Genomic DNA, 19,148 nt, shown 5'->3' on the forward strand with positions numbered 1-19,148 from the left:
AGGCTTTTTTGAGGCACAACTGTTTCTGACCTGCAAGGTGCGTCTCCACCAGGATGGAAACATCAGCATGCTGGGACTTCAGGTGGGAGAGAACTGCCGAACGTTTAGTCCAGTCCCCCAAGCCGCGAACGTTCCAGGTCACCACCTTTAGGGACGCCATGGGAAGGTGTAGTGGCATAGGGGGGAGCCGCACCCCCCCGAAAACGGGGAGGCGGGAAGACTGCGTAAAATGACCTGGGGGCAATAGGTGGGGGTCGCGCGTCCCCCGAGGGCCCAAATAGAACCCAGCACGAGGAGGCGCGACGCCCACCCCACATGTAGAAACACATCAGAAAATTCAATAGAGTCTGCATAACACTCCGACATTGCTAAAATGAAAACAAAAAACAAAAAACAAAATTACTAGCACTATGGTAAGCACACAGAACATAACCTGCAAAAACACTGGACCGACACAGCAGGTGTAACACCCCACCACCCACCAAAAGTCTGAGGACGGGGGCCGGCCAGGGAAACTGTAGCTTAGCAATGGTTGCCTAGGGTGATGGAAGTACCCAGAGGACAGGGCAACCAGCGAGGTCAGGGGGGCGACCAAACTGTAGAGCACACACTGGTGCAAGAGTGGGGTATCTGTTCAGGTGGGATACCGGTGCGGGTGAGCCACTCGTGGTTAGTGACAGGGGAGGAAATGATCGGGGGAAGCAGGGGAAAGAGAGGGGGGGAGGGGGAGCCAGGCAGGGTATGCAAGGATGGAAGGGAGAGGGAGGGCCTCGGAGGGGAGCATAGTCAACTCACGGTTTAGGAAGTCCATACAGCCAAGGCAATGTTGTCCAGGAGAAACAGAGCGGCATACCGCGTGGGGCAAGTGGCAAACGGGAAAGAGGAGAGGCGAAGGATCAGTTGCGGGACGAGCCGGCTCCATCGCAGCGCTCCAGCCAGGAGAGGATTGCCTGAGGGTCTTCAAAGAATTGAGCCTTACCATCGCACACAACACGGAGCCGCGCTGGGAAGAGCATTGCGTATGGCAGGTGATGCACGCGCAGCTGCCGCTTTGCCTCTGTGAAGCGCGCCCTCCTCTTCTGGACTTCCGACGAAAAATCCAGATACACGGCTACCGTTACATTACCAAGGGGGATATTCCCTTTTTCACGGGTAAGTCGGAGGACGGCATCCCGATCGCGGTAGTTAAGCAGCTTGGCGATGAAGGTCCTCGGGGGGGCACCCTCCGGAGGGGGTTTTGCAGCGAGGCGATGGGCGCGCTCCACAACGAAAGTGGAGGAGAAGGCCTCCCTGCCAAAAGTTTTAACAAGCAGATTTTCCAGGTAAGTAGGGGGGTCCGCTCCTTCCGAGCGCTAGGGAAGCCCCACAAAACGCAGATTACATCTGCGAAGGCGATTCTCCATATCGTCTTGCTTAGAGAGCACCGCCTGGAGCTGGTGTTGCAGATTCTCCACCGTGACCTGGAGCGGGTGCAGGCCATCCTCCACGTGGTCCAGCCTGCGCTCTGTCTCCGACACCCGGTCCCGCAGCTTGTGCATGTCATGCCGAATATGAGAGATGTCCACTTTAACCTCCTCGATCCTAGTCGTAAGGGACGTTTGGCAGGCAGCAATAGCCTCCAAAACCCGCGCGGTGTCGCCAGCTGGACGGTCCTCACTCTCAGGAAGCATGGCGGCGCCATCTTCCTCCACCTGGTCCCGATCACCATGACGGCTCTTATCGAGTTTTGCCAGGGCCCCGGACCTCTTAGGGGGCGACATGTCGCTGTCAAATACTAGAGGCATAGGTGGGTAAGCTTGTTGTCAGTTTTCAGGGAAGATTCCCCCAGGATGGATGTAGATAGGATCAGCCACGAGCGGAGCTCTCACCCAACACGTCCTACTCCATGCAGCTCCAGACCACGCCCCCATGTATAACCATGTTCTTGTAGTTTTAGATAGAATGTGAATTGAAGTGGTTGTAAAGGCAGAAGGTTTTTAATCTTAATGCATTAAGATAAAAAGCCTTCTGTGTGCAGCAGCCCGCCTCCAATATTTACCTGAGCTCCCTCTCGGTCCAGCGATGTCCACAAATGCCTCGGTCGTCCAGGACTCTTCCTTCTGATTGGCTGAGATACAGCAGCGAAGCCATTGGCTCCCCCTGCTGCCAAACTCAGTTAGCCAATAAGGACAATAAGGGGTGGGGCCTATGCACGGCTCTATGTTTGAATGGATACACAGAACTGCGGCTTGGCTTGGGTGCCCTAATAGCAAGCTGCTTGCTGTGGGGGGCACTCAACAGGAGGGGCCAGGAGCTCCAGTTAGGGACTTAAGAGGAGGATCTGGGCTGCCCTGTGCAAAACCAATGCATAGGGCAGGTAAGTATAACATGTTTGTTATCTTAATAAAAAAAATAATAATAATAAAAAAAAAAAAAAAAAAACTTTACAACCACTCTAATGTCATATTTCTTGACATCTGTGTTCCAATGGGACTGAATGGGAATGGGACCTGAATGAGATTCAACAGGAAGTGAAAACAAATCACTCCAAAGCAACTGCTTGGATTTACTAATACTTTCTGTCACCAGGACAAATAGGAATAAAAAAAATAAAGAAACAGAGAAAAGAACAAAAAAACTGACAGGGGATCCAACCCTTCTATGGCTGCCCCCCAACAAAAACGAATTTAGCTATAAACTTTAAACTATATCTAAACTTTTATTTTGGCTAGCATAGGAAATTAAAATCCCTGTCAGGTTTTATTTTGTTCTCTGGAGTACTGCGACCTGAACATTTCAATAACCACAAATCATTTTTTTTACTTTGGTGACACTGCCCTAGGAAACACATATTAAAACCTACCTACAGCATGGAAAACATGCACAGTAATCCCCAAGAACTAGAGATTAAAAATACTGAAGTTTGATTATTATTCCATAAACCAGGCAATGTCAAAATCCGGGCGCCAGGTCGCAATTGCGACAAGAAATTGTGACCTGGCGCCTGGAGAAGCTTAGGGCTGCAGAAGGCCGCAAAGCCGCGGGCTCAATTACCGGCCAGCGAGGGGCGCGATCACAACAGGTGCGTGATCAGAAGGAAGGTGAGGCCAGCAGAAGGCCGCAAAGCCGTGGCCTAAATTACTGGCCGGCGTGGGCCGGCCGGTAATTGAGGTCGCGGCTTTGCGGCCTTCACAGAAGGAAGCTGAGGACTGCAGAAGGCCGCAAATCCGCGGCCTCAATTACCGGCCGGAAGCTGAGGCCTGCAGAAGGAATCTAGGCGCAGGCGCTGTATAGAGCCGACTCGCAGTCCGGCTTCTTTCGGCAACTCTTGACGCGCTGTATGCAACGGTCGGAAGCCTGTCAATCAGTTAGGAATGCCCAGTCCCGCAGAAGACATACCCGGAAGCAGCGGTGAAAATACAGTATGTACAGGGAAAAAAAAAAAAAAAACAGCCAATTGTCATTCTGACAACTCGGCTGAATGTAATGTTAAATTTTTTTTTGGGGTGAACCCCCGCTTTAACAACACTTTCCTTGGTGCAGCTCCTCCCAGGGGGCGTGGTTCCCTGGGTATAACCCACACCCTGCTCTAGCAGCTCCAGTTCGTAACAAGCAGTACAAACAAAAGGAGGGGTGGGTGCTGTGTCCGTCCATGAACTCAGAGAAATGGATATTTTCTCTTCCGTTCATGGACAGACACAGCAGCCTTTGACCTTAGGGACGTCCCCAAGCAGTGTCAAAAAATTTGAGGGGTGGAAAAACAACACAGCAAACCAAGTTACACCCCAAACAAAACCGGAGTTACTCAACGGAGGAACTCCAACTTTAAACTGCCGCCTGTAACACCTTGCGGACGAAGGAGGCATCAGAAGATGCACTCACATCCACCTTGTAAAACTTTGAAAAAGTGTGGACCGACGACCAGGTCGCTGCCTTACACACCTGTAACACAGAGGCTTGATGCCGGAAAGCCCAAGAGGCACCGATCGCCCTGGTCGAATGCGCCGTAACCCCAAAGGGAGGCGCACACCCCTTCAGGGCATAGGCCTGAAGCACAACCTGGTGGATCCACCTAGAAATGGTGGCCAACGAGACTGCCAGACCCTTTTTGGGACCAGCCACCGACACGAACAGTGAGTCCGACTTCCGGAACGGAGCCGTAGCAGATAAGTACACTCGTAGGGCCCGAACCACATCCAGGGAATGTAATGTAAAGTGGCCTCCTTCTGGTTTTTCGGCTGAGGACATAAGGATGGAAGAACAATGTCCTCATTAATGTGAAAAGCCGAAACCACTTTCGGGAGAAAAGACGGCCGAGGTCGCAGTACCACCTTATCCTTATGGATGACCAAGTAGGGAGCCTTGCAGGACAAGGCCGCCAGTTCAGATACTCGTCTGATCGAGGTAATTGCTACCAGAAAAAACACCTTCCGTGACAGAGTAAACAAAGGGATCTTTCGGATGTCCTCAAAGGGAGCATCCTGAAGCACCGAAAGGACTAAATTCAAGTCCCATGGGGGCAGCGGATGGCGCACCGGAGGGGCCACATGTCGGACCCCCTGTACAAACGTACGCACCAAGGAGTGCGCCGCCAAGGGTTGCTGAAAGTAAACGGCCAGAGCCGAAATCTGACTCTTAACCGTACTTAAGGCGAGAGCCTGGTCCACTCCCTGCTGTAAAAACAGCAAAATCCTGGACACTACGTAAGAACGAGGGTGCCACTTCATCTCCTCACACATAGAGATGTAGGCCTTCCACGTACGATGGTAAATCCTACGTGAGGTAGATTTCCGTGCACGCAGCATGGTAGAGACCACCGAGCCTGATAGGTCTCGGTCCTTCAGGACCTGGCTCTCAACAGCCACGCCGTTAAAGCCAGCGACTGTAAAGCAGGGTGGAAGATCGGACCCTGCGACAGAAGATCTTCTCTCAGGGGTAGACGCCAGGAAACGTCTGCCACCAGACGCACCAGGTCCGCGTACCAGGAGCGGCGCGGCCAATCTGGGGCGATCAGGATTGTTGGAATCCCTTCAGCTTCCACTCTGCGCAGCAGGCGAGGAAGAAGCTTCAGGAGGAGGGAAGGCGTAAATTAGGTGATAGTGACCCCAAGGCGCCACCAACGCGTCTGACGCGTCTGCCCACGGGCCCTTTGACCTGGCCACGAACCGTGGCACCTTCCGATTGAGACGGGACGCTAGAAGGTCCACGTCTGGAGTGCTCCACTTTCGGCACAGACTCTGAAACGCCTCCAGGTGAAGTGACCACTCTCCTTGGTCTAGTGTTTGGTGACTTAGGAAGTCGGCTTGCCAATTCTGTACTCCCGGAATGTACACAGCTGGAACGGACCTTTTGGCCCACCAAAGGATGTGCGCGACCTCCGTCGCTGCAGCTGAACTCCGTGTGCCTCCCTGATGATTGACGTACGCCACGGCCGTGGTGTTGTCAGGCTGGATCCTGACCGGTCGGCCCTGCAGCTCCAGGGACCACCTGGCAAGGCACAGCTTGATTGCTCGGAGCTCCAGAACATTGATTGAAAGGCAGGACTCCTCCTGAGTCCAGCGCCCCTGGGCTGACTGGGTGCCCCAAACGCCCCCCCAGCCGGAGAGGCTGGCATCCGTCGTGACCACTGTCCATTGGTACGGCAGAAAAGACTTCCCGGTCCGAAGCACCGGAGACGTCAGCCACCATACCAGGGAAGACTTGACCAGTTGACTCAACTGAATCTGGTAATCCAGAGAAGACGGGAGCTTGTCCCAACGTGACAGAATCTCCTTCTTTAGTTCCCTGGTGTGGAATTGGGCATAAGGAACAGCCTCGAAAGAGGCCACCATCAGACCCAGAACCCTCATGCAGAATCAAAGAGACGACCACTTCTGGTTCAACAACTGCTGTACCGCAGAATGCAGTGTCTGGAGTTTCTTTGTTGGGAGAAAAACTCTCGCCTCCGCGGAATCCAGGAATAGTCCTAGGTATTCCAGACGCAGAGACGGAACCAACACCGACTTCTGGATATTCAGAAGCCAGCCAAACTCTTGGAGAGTCTGACACGTGATAGACCCGTCCTCTCCTAACTCTGAGCCTGAGGAAGCTCTCAGGAGAAGGTCGTCCAGATATCCCACGATAGCGATTCCTCGCTGTCTCAGCAGGGCCAGTATCGGGGCGAGCACCTTGGTGAAAACCCATGGTGCCAAGGCCAGGCCGAACGGGAGGGCCACAAATTGAAAGTGGTCTCTCCGATCGCAAAGCGCAGAAATCTCTGGTGCTTCGTGCATATGAAAACATGTAGGTATGCGTCCATCATATACAAGGACGCCATAAAGTCCCCCTGATGGAGTGCTGCTATTACCGTGCGAATCAACTCCATCCGGAATTTTTGCACCTTGACAAAGCAATTGAGGGCCTTGAGGTCCAGGATTGGACGGGCCCCTTCCTTCTTGGGTACTACGAACAGATTAGAGTAAAACCCCTGAAACCGTTCCAACGAGGGAACTGGTACAATCACTCCCCTGACCAGAAGATCCTGGACGGCCCCTGACAGAGCCTGCCGGCGAACCGGAGAAAGCTGGAGGTTGGAAGGAAAGAATCTGTTTGGTGGACAAGAGAGAAACTATCTTGTACCCCGAGGAAACTACTTCGCAAACCCAACGGTCGGAGAGAAGAGACTTCGCGAAGTCGGCCCTTCCCACCCGAGACCCGGGCGGGGGCAGACCTTCATGCGGAAGCAGGTTTGTCCGCAGGCTTATTAGGCTTGCGGAACCAGGGGCGCTTCTGCCCTGCAGCGGGCGCCTTAGCACCTTGCAAACTTTTTCCCGCCGCACTGGGCACACGAAAAAAACGCGTTGGGGTAGTAAAAGAGGGCCCTTGCCTACGGCGAGGCTCCTTGCCCATCCCAGACTGTGGGAGCAGTGTGCTCTTACCACCTGTGGCATCCTTAATGATGTCATCCAGGGACGCCCCAAAAAGCAGATCACACTTAAAGGGCAAATCCACCAAGGCCTTCTTGGAGGATTCAATAAAAAAATATATATAAATAATATTGCGCTATAGTACAATGTGTTAATAAAACGAAGTGTAAATCAATACATGTAAGGCTGCCAGCACAACATGGAAAAACTGTGGAACAAAATATAAAGAAAAAGTGCAGCGCCAATAAGAACAAATATACCCTGTTGGGCAATATCACGTGTAAACTCAACAAAATCAGTGTTAGTGAACGGTGAGTACACAGGGAGCGACAAAAATATCCTCCTCGGTACTAGAGGTCAATAGGGTATATCCCTAGACCAATAAGATTTGTGAAAATCTAGGTATAACAACCCAAAGGACATCCTAGTCTAGCTGGAATGAGAAAAATCACAAAAAAGAAAAATACACACATATGAATAAAAACAAATGACTGTGATATTCTTAAAGTGCAAGTGATGTGTGAATGGACAAAGAATGTCATATAACACATAGTCCCATTTCAAGCATATAGGTGGCTTCTATTCTTATGGTTGTACAGTCCAAAAGGAACATCAATCCTTTGGTCAGTGGTATCTTCTTTCCAAACGTGATCAAATGGTAAAAATAGATTTTGCCCTTACCGGATGATGTAGACCCACATCTCACCATACGGCGGGGGGGTCCTCAAGGCTTGTGTAGGCCGATTGCCTTACCAGGGTGACCCTCCGAACACTCCTGATGCACTTTCCAGCAGGGCCTCTCCACACTGATCAGACCAGAGACCAGGAACTTGTGATGAGAATGGTGATGTTCCTGGTAACGGTGGGAGTTCTCAGGGGATCCAGTGTACCAATATAAAAATAAAAATAAAAGGAGAGAAGAGACACCTCCTCATCGCGTAAAAAATTTATTTAAAACTTCATAAAACAGCATGTTCCCAAAAAAACTTTCAAAAATGGGACTCAGAAAAAACAATATCACACCAAAAATGGACAACACTGCAAAGCAATCACAGCATCAGGGCACACAAACTTCAGAGAAGGTAAAGCAAACTGTGCGCAGATTAGGGTGGATATGATCAGATGCCCGACCGGTTTCGTATCAAAATACTTCCACTGGGGTGCATATCTTCTTGGAGGATTGGTCCGCAGACCAGCATTTCAGCCACACAAGGCAGCGTAGTACCACTGCATAGGCGGAGGCCCTGGAAAGCAAGGAAAGCGTATCCAGGGCCGACGCACCGACAAATTTTAGACCCTAAACCAATTGTTCAGCCAGGTTCTTGCAGGTCTCGGAAGCATCCTGCTCCTCCAGCTTCTGCAACAACTTTGCCCGTTCAGTCAGTGTCTGCGACACCAGAGACCCGGCCACAACCGGTCTCACAGCCGAACCCACAACTGTGAACAGCCTCCACTCTCCTATCAGTGGGGTCCGTAAAAGCGGGAGCCCCTGCCACAGGCAATGTGGTGGCTTTACTCAGTCTGGACACTGGAGGGTCCACTGATGGAGGAGAGACCCACGGTTTCAAAAAGTCCTCCTCAAAGGGATAACAGATCGCAACGTTTTTAGGAACAGCAAAAACTTTCTGTGGCGTGTCCCATTCCTTACATAGCAATTGTTCCAAATATGGAATACAGGGAAATACTTTTGCGGTGCTGTGCGGTTTGCGGAACCCAAAAGGGACCGGCACATTCGGTTCCCCCCGCCAAATCCTCAAGTTTATGAGTATCACGCACCGCAGAAATAAGAGCGCCAACAAATTCCCTATCATTTACTGACCCTGAGGCAGAGTCATCCTCACAGTCCGTGTGGGTTAAGCCTGCATCATCTGACATGACAGAACCAGATCCTGAAACAACAGCAGGCAATGAGTCTGTGTCAAAGATATCCCCAGAAGCAGGCTCAGGGAGGGGGCACTTTGTACCCCCCTTCTGGGCACTAGCTGCTTTAAACCTGGCGAGAAACGCCTCAAGGACAGCCGACATTGCCTCAACAGATGCGGCAGGGGCAGGGAGATTAAAGTATAACTCAGGCATTGCTGGGGCAGAAACACCAGGTTCAGGTTCCATGTTGCCCCACCGCTGTGTACTGCAAGACAGAACAACCCACTGGTCACCTCCTGGCTGCAAAAATAGAAGCAGAGGCCTCCCAGGGACTCGCCACCCCACCCGGCTGCAGAGAGAGCTGAAAACCTGAGGTGTGCTCTGATGTGCTGGCTGTGCTGCGTCTGTCACCTCAGGGAAGATTCGCTGCGTTTTGCAGCGCTAAACTGACAGAAGAGGCCAAGACATTTCCAAGATGGCCGCCGTCTGAGGTAAAAATCACCAGCGGGCTACAGGAAAATGGCCGCCGAGCTATGTAAACCGCAACCACGGCAAAATGGCAGCCGTGGCGCAGTTTAAAATCCCCAGTGATGCACCAAACACCTAACACTACACAGCAGCACCTCCCAGAGATAAAACACAGTCCCCCACATCACACGGACCCCGGTGGTAATAAAGAAACCCCAGGAGGCCCCCCTCGCAGCCGCTACCCAGTCTGGGGAAGGAGAGAGAGAAAAGGGAGAGAGGAAAGCAGGACGGCCCCTCAGTCAACCTCCCCAGGGAAAACATATGTGTGTCCTGGAACATGTAGTTCCCCGGTCGCCCCTGGAGCAATGGGGCATGTCGTGGACGACCCAGAGCTGAGGGCCGGCACACGCTCGATGGCCGAACATGGGGGGACTACAAGAGTCAAGACCCAGCCTGTCACGCAGTCGGCTGTTGATAGAAGAATCACAGGATTAAAAATGCAGGAACAAAATAATAAAAAACGGAAAAAAAAAAATCACAAAAAAATCTGTCCTCTCCTGACGTTAGGCAGAAAGAAACTGGAGCTAGTGTGGGTTATACCTGGGGAACCACGCCCCCTGGGAGGAGCTGCACTGAGGAAAGTGTTGTTAACACTTAAAGTGCTTTGTTTCTGCCTAACTCTCCTGAAGGAAGCGGATATAACCTAAGGTCAAAGGCTGATGTGTCTGTCCATGAACGGAAGAGAAAGATAATGTTATGCCGAGTAAATTGATAACCAACATGTCACGCTTCAAAATTGAGTCCGCTCGTGGAATGGCGACAAACTTTTACCCTTTAAAATCTCCATAGGCGACGTTTAAAAAATTCTACAGGTTGCATGTTTTAAGTTACAGAGGAGGTCTAGGGCTAGAATTATTGCTCTTGCTCTACCAATCGCGGCGATACCTCACATGTGTGGTTTGAATACCGTTTACATATGCGGGCGCTACTCACGTATGCGTTCGCTTCTGCGCACAAGCTTGGCGGGACGGGGTGCGTTTTTTGGCTCCTAACTTTTTAAGCTGGCTCCTAGATTTCAAGCAAATTGGTCAAACCCTGCCATAAACGAATACAAAGTGGTAGCAATTACCTACCTGTCCAAAGGATGAAGGTCCATTTCCACTTGATCCTACCTGCCCAGGCTTTACCGTGTCTCCAGTCTGACCTGCAGACATAGCTTCATATGACCAGCTCTGCCAATAAGCAAATTGGGAAAAAGGTCAAATAAATGAATAAGAACAAATCCTTTTCTCACAATATAATAGAACTGTATGCAAAACAAACAAGTAACCCTAATTTCTAAAATTGTGCTCGCTTTAGCACTCAATGAGAGTCTACCTTTAACGTTAATAGACGAGACCCATTTCTGGAAGTCGTCTAACCATAAAAAACAAACTCCAAACAGCTTATTAAATATTTGGAAACCAGGAAATATTTAAAGTAGATATGTGTCCAAGGTTTCAAGTATTTACATATTCTAAAATGCAGTACATAAACTTTAAAAGCCCTCGCTGACCTGCGTAGCCACAGGCATTGTGGAAAAATTAATCTTCAAAGTTTACAGCAAAACATTTTTAAGGCCTATTTACACCTGAAATCAATGGAAACTCATCAACATTTATGTAAATTCACGTGAACTTGCATCATCACGCGTTGCAACCCACATTGTTTTGAATGTCAATGCACGTCATATTGCTCATCAATACACATTCTAGTGATGTGTTTTAATTAATTTACATTTTAAATTTGTCAGCCAAAAAACAGCTGTCAGCAGTGGCTGACAAGCCTTGTAATCTCTAATGTGCAACAGAGCAGAAGAACAGGAAAAAAGGTGGGCATAGAGCCGAGAGCTGACTTGAATGAAAGTGCTCCTATTGTGAATTACTCCACTCCAGCTGCAGAAGTCAATAAAGGCTTAGTGTAAAGCTGAACACAAGGCAGATATAAAATATATAAATTGGTGCAGGAGTTACAACGCCAATGGTCACCCAATAGACAAAAAGACATGTTAATTATTAAAAGAATGAGCGGGACTTGGAGTAAGTGTACTCCAAACTTAATTTCTGGAGAAGGGCAAGCTAGAAGAAAAGTGTGCCATAATGTGCAAGTGTGCTATACACTTGCATGTACACTTCCAAGCATTCTGGAAGCTTTGCCACAGTTCCCCCATAGCTTTGTCTGTATTACATCCTTTCACTGCTGCTAATGGCTCGTTGACAAATACAGAGCACACCTGTTGTATTCCCCAAAACAGTTTTTCGGCAAATAGTTCTTTATGATTTTTGCTGTGTTCAGTGGGTGTTATGTGTTCGGGGTCATTTTCATGCTGCAGAAGTTAGGACCAACCAGATGCCACCCGCATGATACCACATGGATAAAAATGTGCTTACATTTCTCAGCATTGGGAATGCCATCAGTTTTGACAAAACCAACCACTTCAATCTAGAAGTGCGATCCCAAGCTTACAGGTATCCTTCACCATGTTTCACTGTTGCCTGTTGTCATTCATACATGTACAGACCAATTACATTTTTATTTATCAGTCTAGAACACCTGCTTTTATTTTTTTTAACTTCAGTTTTTTTTTACATTTGGCCTTGTTTCTAGTGGAGAAATATCATAGCTCCCAACTGTCCCTGATTTAAAGGGACTGTGCCTGGATTGGAACAAAGTCCCTCTTTCCTCCTCATTTGTCCCTCATTTCAGTCAAATCTATATAGTTGTATTTAAAATGCACCAGTGTTTCACAGTGCTAAACCTTTCATCCAATTTCTAAATTGCTGTATTTGTAAATTTCAAAAGGCAGTATAAAAGGAATAGTGGTGTGCTATGCCTACATACTTTTTCTAATAGGTGTCCCTCATTACCACCTCAAAAGGTTGGAAGGTATGCAATATCATTGCACAGAGCAGGTAAGTATAACATCTTTTTTATTTTAATAAAATAAAGAATGTCTTTATTAGAGGTCGACCGATATGGGTTTTTCTCTGGCCGATGCCGATATTTAGAAATCGGGGCGGCCGATGGCCGATATATGATGCCAATTTTAATTTATTTTTTGGCAGGTGGCACTGGCTCGTGGCACTGATTGGCAGGTGGCACTGGCTTGTGGCACTGGATGGCACTAATTGGCACTGGAAGATGGCACTAGCAGAAGGCACTGATTGGCAGGTAGCACTTATTGGTACTGGCAGGTTGCACTGGATGGCACTGAAAGATGGTACTAGTAGATGGCACTGATTGGCACTGGCAGGTGGCACTAATTGACACTGGCAGGTGGCACTAATTAGCATTGGCAGGTGGCACTAATTAGCATTGGCAGGTGGCAGATGGCACCAAGAGGTGACACTGGCAAGTGGCACTGGTTGGCACTGACTGGCAGGTGGCACTGGATGGCAATAGTTGGCACTGGCAGATGGCACCGGTTGGCATTGCAGGTGGCACTGATGGCTTTAGTTGGCACTGGTAGGTGGCACTGGATGGAAGGTGGCACTAATTGGAACTGGATGGTGGCACTGGCAGGTGGCATTGGCAGATGGAACTGGATGGCACTAATTGGCATTGGTGCAAAAAAAATTGTGTCACCCCCCTCAGTACAAACCCCCTCTCCCTCCAGTATAGACACCCCCCCCCCCCTCGGTACAGACATCCCCCCCCTGCCCCCCTCAGTACAGACACCAGAGAGCGGTGTGTGTGTGTCCCACGAGCGCGGGCCCCTCCTCCTCTGTGGGTGTAAACAGAGAGGAGGGCCGTCGCGCTGGGTGTACCAAAATGGCGCGGCTCCGGAGCTAGGTCGAAGCCACGACCTTTCCTGTGACCGCTGCGGCAATCCGCAGATCACAGTGTGCCGATCCGAAGGGGGTGACCCCTTCGGATAACGGATCAACGCTGATCCGTGGCACCACTAGCGGCCATGTTAAATATCGGCCTAATTTGGATCAAAATCGTCCGATATTTACTTTAAATACTCACCTCTTCTTTTTGCCACACAAGCAACACTGCAAGCTGAAGATCCTACCAAATACAACTGTCCTCAGTGTGTTAGATCCTGGGTCACCAATTGCTTACTGGTTCCTGTTGGCAGTCCCTATGTCACTACTGTGTCCTTTAGTGATGTAGGGGACCAGCAGTTGGAAGCACTGAGCACTAATGGGAACCAGGGATGCAACACTTCCAGAATTTATGGATTATGCACAATCCTTTACAATTTAGAAGTACTTTTTTATCTTGATATTATGCACTGCTCCTGTGTATTTGCTTTCTCGGGACAACACTAGATTGCACTGCTAATGCCTAGCCATGCCAGTAGGGATGAACTCAGGCGGGTTCTGACACAAGTCCAAACGCTTTTTTTTTTTTTGTGAGCTGGCACCATCTGGTGGTGAGCCGTTGGTATTACACATTATTACCACCAGATGTGCAAGCTGGCGCTATCTGGTGGTGGCCGTTGGTATTACAAGTTAAGCATTACAAGTTAAACAGCAATTCTAATGTAATTTTTCACTATTTTCACTTCCACCTTCTTCCCTCTAATTAGAACCCCCAAACATTATATATATTTTTTATCCTAACACCCTAGAGAATAAAATGGCGATCGTTGCAATACTTTCTGTCATGCCGTATTTGTGCAGCGGTCTTACAAGCACACTTTTTTGGGAAAAAATTACACTTTTTTTAATTAAAAAATAAGACAACAGTAAAGTTATCCCCATTTTTTTTTAATATTATGAAAGATAATATTACACCAAGTAAATTCATACCCAACATGTCACGCTTCAAAATTGCGTCCGCTCGTGGAATGCCGACAAACTTTTACCCTTTAAAATCTTCATAGGCGACGTTGAAAAAAATCTACAGGTTGCATGTTTTGAGTTACAGAGGAGGACTAGGGCTAGAATTATTGCTCTCGCTCTACCAATCGCGGTGATACCTCACATGTGTGGTTTGAACACCGTTTAATATGCGGGCGCTGCTCACGTATGTGTTCGCTTCTGCGCGCGTCGGGACGGGGCGCGTTTTCTGGCTCCTAACTTTTTTAGCTGGCTCCTAGATTCCAAGTAAATTTGTCAAACCCTGTCTTAGGTTAACCTATGAAGCTGACTGATGGTCTGTCGTGCATACACACCATCAGTTAAAAAAACTATCGTGTCAGAACCCGGTGATGTAAAACACAACAACGTGCTGAAAAAAACAAAGTTCAATGCTTCCAAGCATGCGTCGACTTGATTCTGAGCATGCGCAGGTTTTTAACCGATGGATTTGCATACTAACGATCGGTTTTGACCTATCGGTTACCAATCCATAGGTTAAATTTTAAAGCAAGTTCTCATTTTTTTTAACCCAAGGTTAAATAACCTATGGGGCCTACACACGATCGGTTTGGACTAGGGCTGCAACTAACGATTATTTTCATAATCGATTAGTTGGCCGATTATTGTTTCGATTAATCGATTAATCGGATAATAGCATTAAAAAAATATATATATATTTTTTATTTTTTTTGGGCCAATTTGTTGTTGGACAGATTACAAAACAAAAATTGTCGCAAAAACACATTACATGCTTTTCTGCAGCTTCTCCATTGAAGTATATTGAACCAAAAAAAAAAAAAATAGCACCGTCTTGGGTTAAAAAGTCCTTGCCCTTTCCAAATTCGCAGCAGCTGAAAAAAAATTATGGATGTGAACATGTCCCATAGGAAAACATGTAAATGAACTGTAGTGTGTTTTTGCAAAAAGCACCAAAAAACACACAGAGGTGTGAACCCAGGCCTGAGATGTTTAGTAACATAATGGGGTTAAAAAAAAAAAAATAAGTACAAAAAGAGCAAATAATCGCTACTGTAAGGGGTTCATTTTTTTGTTAGGGGGACAGTGAAAGTAATATTTACAGTAACAATTAGCTTTTTTGTACTATAAAGGGCTAATTTTAGTTTTTGTAACCCCATTATGTTACTGACCGATTAATCGATTATGAAAATTGTAATCGATTTCATAGTTGTCGATTAATTGTTTCGGCCCTAGTTTGGACTGATGAAAACGGTCCTTCAGACCGTTGTCCTACCTACGGTTAACCTATCGTGTGTACGAGGCCTGAGATTGCCCTGTATTTGGCTCCATCCGTCTTCCCATTAACTCTGACTAGCTTCCCTGTCCCTGCTGAAGAAAAGCATCCTCACAACACGATGCTGCCATCACCATGTTTCACAGTGGAGATGGTTTGCTCAGAGTGATGTGCAATGATAGTTTTCCGCCACATATTTTCAGCCAAAAGCACCTTCTTCCACATGTTTACTGTGTCCCCAACATGGCTTCGCACAAACTGCAAACGGGACTTCTTATAGATTGATTTTAACAATGAACCATCAAAAGAAATTTGGAACTTTGTGTGAGGGAAAAGGCAATTGGACAAAGTAATACATACAAAAAGGGGGAGGGGGAAGTTGGGACTTTGAATGAGATGCCTTTTTAGCAGTATGCGATTAAATATATATATGGAATATAAAAAATGTTTCCATAATAGCCAGGCTCAAAGTTACCAACCAAAAGAGCACTAAACCAAATTAATCTAACTGTATGTAAATAAAAACAGAGGTTTTGTTGCATGTATTTGCAAATACCTGTGTAAGCTGCAGGCCAACGTCAAGGCACTCCGTGTTCTGCAGTCCTAACTATAAATTTTAAAATCTCCTAAAAAGGAGCACAGGCGTGCTAATCAATAGATAGGGGACAGGTGATCACATAAACCCGCCCCTACCTATAGTTTGTCTGGCAAAAAAGAGCACTGGAAAAACAAAAGAAATGCAGGAGTGGAACCAGACATGCCTACCAAACCAAAATACCACCAAACTAAAGGCGGACCACATCAAACTGGGTCAGCTAGTCAAAAAATTACAATGCATAATTAACTGTTGGTGGTAGATCGGTGGAGGCACTTTATTCCACTCCTGAAAACGCATCTTTATCCCTGGATAGTATTAAAAAAGGGGGAATAGGGTTCGGACTTTAGATGAGGCATATGATAGACACTACCACAGGCCTCTATCACTGTAAATGTATAAAAAGGGGGGGGGGAGTTGGGACTTTGAATGAGATGCGTTTTTAGCAGTATGCGATTAAATATATGGAATATAAAAAATGTTTCCATAATAGCCAGGCTCAAAGTTACCAACCAATAGAGCACTAAACCAAATTAATCTGTCTAACTGTATGTAATTAAAAACAGAGGTTTAGTTGCATGTATTTGCAAAAAGAAATGCAGGAGTGGAACCAGACATGCCTACCAAACCAAAATACTACCAAACTAAAGGCGGACCACATCAAACTGGGTCAGCTAGTCAAAAAATGACAATGCATAATTAACTGTTGGTGGTAGATCGGTGGAGGCATTTCTTTTGTTTTTTCAGTGCTCTTTTTGCCAGACCAACTATAGGTAGGGGCGGGTTTAGGTTATCACCTGCCCCTATCTATTGATTAGCACGCCTGTGCTCCTTTTTAGGAGACTTTAAAATTCATAGTTAGGACTGCAGAACACAGAGTGCCTTGACGTTGGCCTGCAGCTTACACAGGTATTTGCAAATACATGCAACTAAACCTCTGTTTTTAATTACATACAGTTAGACAGATTAATTTGGTTTAGTGCTCTTTTGGTTGGTAACTTTGAGCCTGGCTATTATGGAAACATTTTTTATATTCCATATATATATTTAATCGCATACTGCTAAAAACGCATCTCATTCAAAGTCCCAACTCTCCCCCCCCCCCCCTTTTCTACATTTACAGGGATGGAGGCCTGTGGTAGTGTCTATCATATGCCTCATCTAAAGTCCCAACCCTATCCCCCCTTTTTTAAGTAATACATACAAACCCAAACGTGGAACTTCCACTCGTTGTACTCCTCCCCCCTCTGGTGCCACATTTGGCATCTTTCGGGGTGAGGGGGGACAGGATACCTGTCTTTCAATGGTATCCTGTTTCCACTTCTGGGAGCCTCAGCCGCAGGTATTGACGTCAATTCCCAGGCTCCCTCCTCCTCCTTCCCTCGGCCGCCGGGCCAGTAGGAGAGAGGAGCCTTGCACATGCGCAGTAGAGTTCCCGCCATGAAGCCGTTCGGCTTCACTGATGAATTTTCTTACTTGCAATGGAGGCGGCATGCACCCAAATTTTTTTTGGGCCAATTTGTTGGGCAGATTACAAAACACAAATTGCTGCAAAAACACATTACATGCTTTTCTGCAGCTTCTCCATTGAAGTATATTGAACCAAAAAAAACAAAATAGCACCGTTTTGCGTTAAAAAGTCCTTGCCCTTTCCAAATACGCAGCAGCTGAAAAAAAATCATGGATGTGAACGTATCCCATAGGAAAACATGTAAATGAACTGTAGTGCGTTTTTGCAAAAAGCACCAAAAAACAGAGGTGTGAACCCAGGCCCGAGATGTTTAGTAACATAATGGGGTTAAAAAAACAAAAATAAGTACAAAAAGAACAAATAATCGCTACTGTAAGGGGGTTCATTTTTTTACTGTGGGACAGTGAAAGTAATATTTACAGTAGTGATTTGCTTTTTTGTACTATAAAGGGCTAATTTTAGTTTTTTTAACACCATTATGTTACTGGCCGATTAATCGATTATGAAAATTGTAATCGATTAATTTCATAATCGATTAGTTGTTGATTAATCGATTAGTTGTTTTGGCACCAATATGAATGTTGAGTAAAGTACAGTTCATGAACACAAAATTTTAAAATACAAATACATAATCCAAGTATGTCATATATATCACACACACACACACACACAACCTTAAAAAAGAAATGGTAGCACATTCCAGTTACCAATGTATGGAGTGTAAGGAAACGAGTAATAAGAAAGATAATGAATAGATGCAATGGTGATTGACTAAAAGCAAGATACATACTGTCAGAGCTCAACGCGTTTTGTGTGAAGACACTTCATCAGGAGCGGATGCATCCATTAGTATGGGGCTGGAAAACAGGGGTATGTGATACTGCACTTAAAGTGGTTGTAAAGGTTCATGTATTTTCACCTTAATGCATCCTAATGTTATCTAATGTGGGGAGGAGCTGCGAGAGCCACCGTGGGACCTCAGAAGAGGATGTTCGGGGCCACTCTGTGCAAAACGAACTGCACAGTGGAGGTAAGTATGACATGTTTGTTATTTAAAAAAAAAAACTTGAACCTTTTAAATAACTTTAAGAGGAACCTCTGGGATAGGTTGTCTGTAACGGGAGCTGAGAAAGCTAAACCACGCACAGGGCGAATGCCCAAACACAGGGTCCCCAATTGGATTCTCCATACAGTGTATGTGGTAGCACAGAAGAGTATCCCAAGCTGGATAGTGCAGCTGAGGCTTTTCGCTGGGGGCTCGGTCTTTTTTGGGTCACACAAATCAGACCGCTCTGTGAAGGTTTTTCCTTATGTGCCCTTCTTTGACAAATTCATTGATGCGGAATGGGAAAAGCCGCAGAAGGCTTTTGTAGTCCCTCACCGCCTGGTTGTTCGGTACCCCTTTGAGGAGAGCCTCTTAAAAAAGTGGGCTTCTCCTCCCGTGGTGGACCCTCCGTTTGCCTGGTTAAATAAGGTGACCACTCTCCCTATAGAAGGGACCCCTGCTTTTAAGGATCAGACTGATAGGAGATCCAAAGTACTGACCCGCTCTATGTTTACCATGCTGGGGTCTGCCTTGCGGCCTATTGTGGCCACTACCCTGGTGTCTCAGACACTCACTGAAGGGGAAAAAATTTTGCTCCAGACTGTGGAGGAGCACCAACTCCCTCCCGAGGTTACTAGGCTAGCGGACCATCTGGTCCAGGGCCTTGTATATATGCTTCACTGGATGCAGAACCCTTGATATCCAGGGCTTCTGTTTCTG

General features: G+C 47.1%; 1 protein-coding gene across 5 annotated transcripts in view; it reads right to left on the reverse strand.

The window, feature by feature from the left end:
- RAD52 (RAD52 homolog, DNA repair protein) overlaps positions 1–19,148 on the reverse strand; it is a 288,876-nt gene that overhangs the window by 264,543 nt on the left and 5,185 nt on the right. For 4 of the 5 annotated variants that reach the window (XR_005748027.1, XM_040345286.1, XM_040345284.1 and 1 more), the window contains exon 2: positions 10,349–10,447. Coding sequence is in view for 4 of the 5 variants with exons in the window: in XM_040345286.1 (XP_040201220.1) it covers positions 10,349–10,429 (81 nt within the window). In the remaining variant the exon portion in view is untranslated. Of the gene's footprint in view, positions 1–10,348; positions 10,448–18,173; positions 18,218–19,148 lie in introns of those variants that run through there. The other variant, XM_040345285.1, reaches the window with a different exon arrangement.

Source organism: Rana temporaria, chromosome 3 (genome assembly GCF_905171775.1).
Source record: "Rana temporaria chromosome 3, aRanTem1.1, whole genome shotgun sequence".
Classification (NCBI taxonomy): domain Eukaryota; kingdom Metazoa; phylum Chordata; class Amphibia; order Anura; family Ranidae; genus Rana; species Rana temporaria.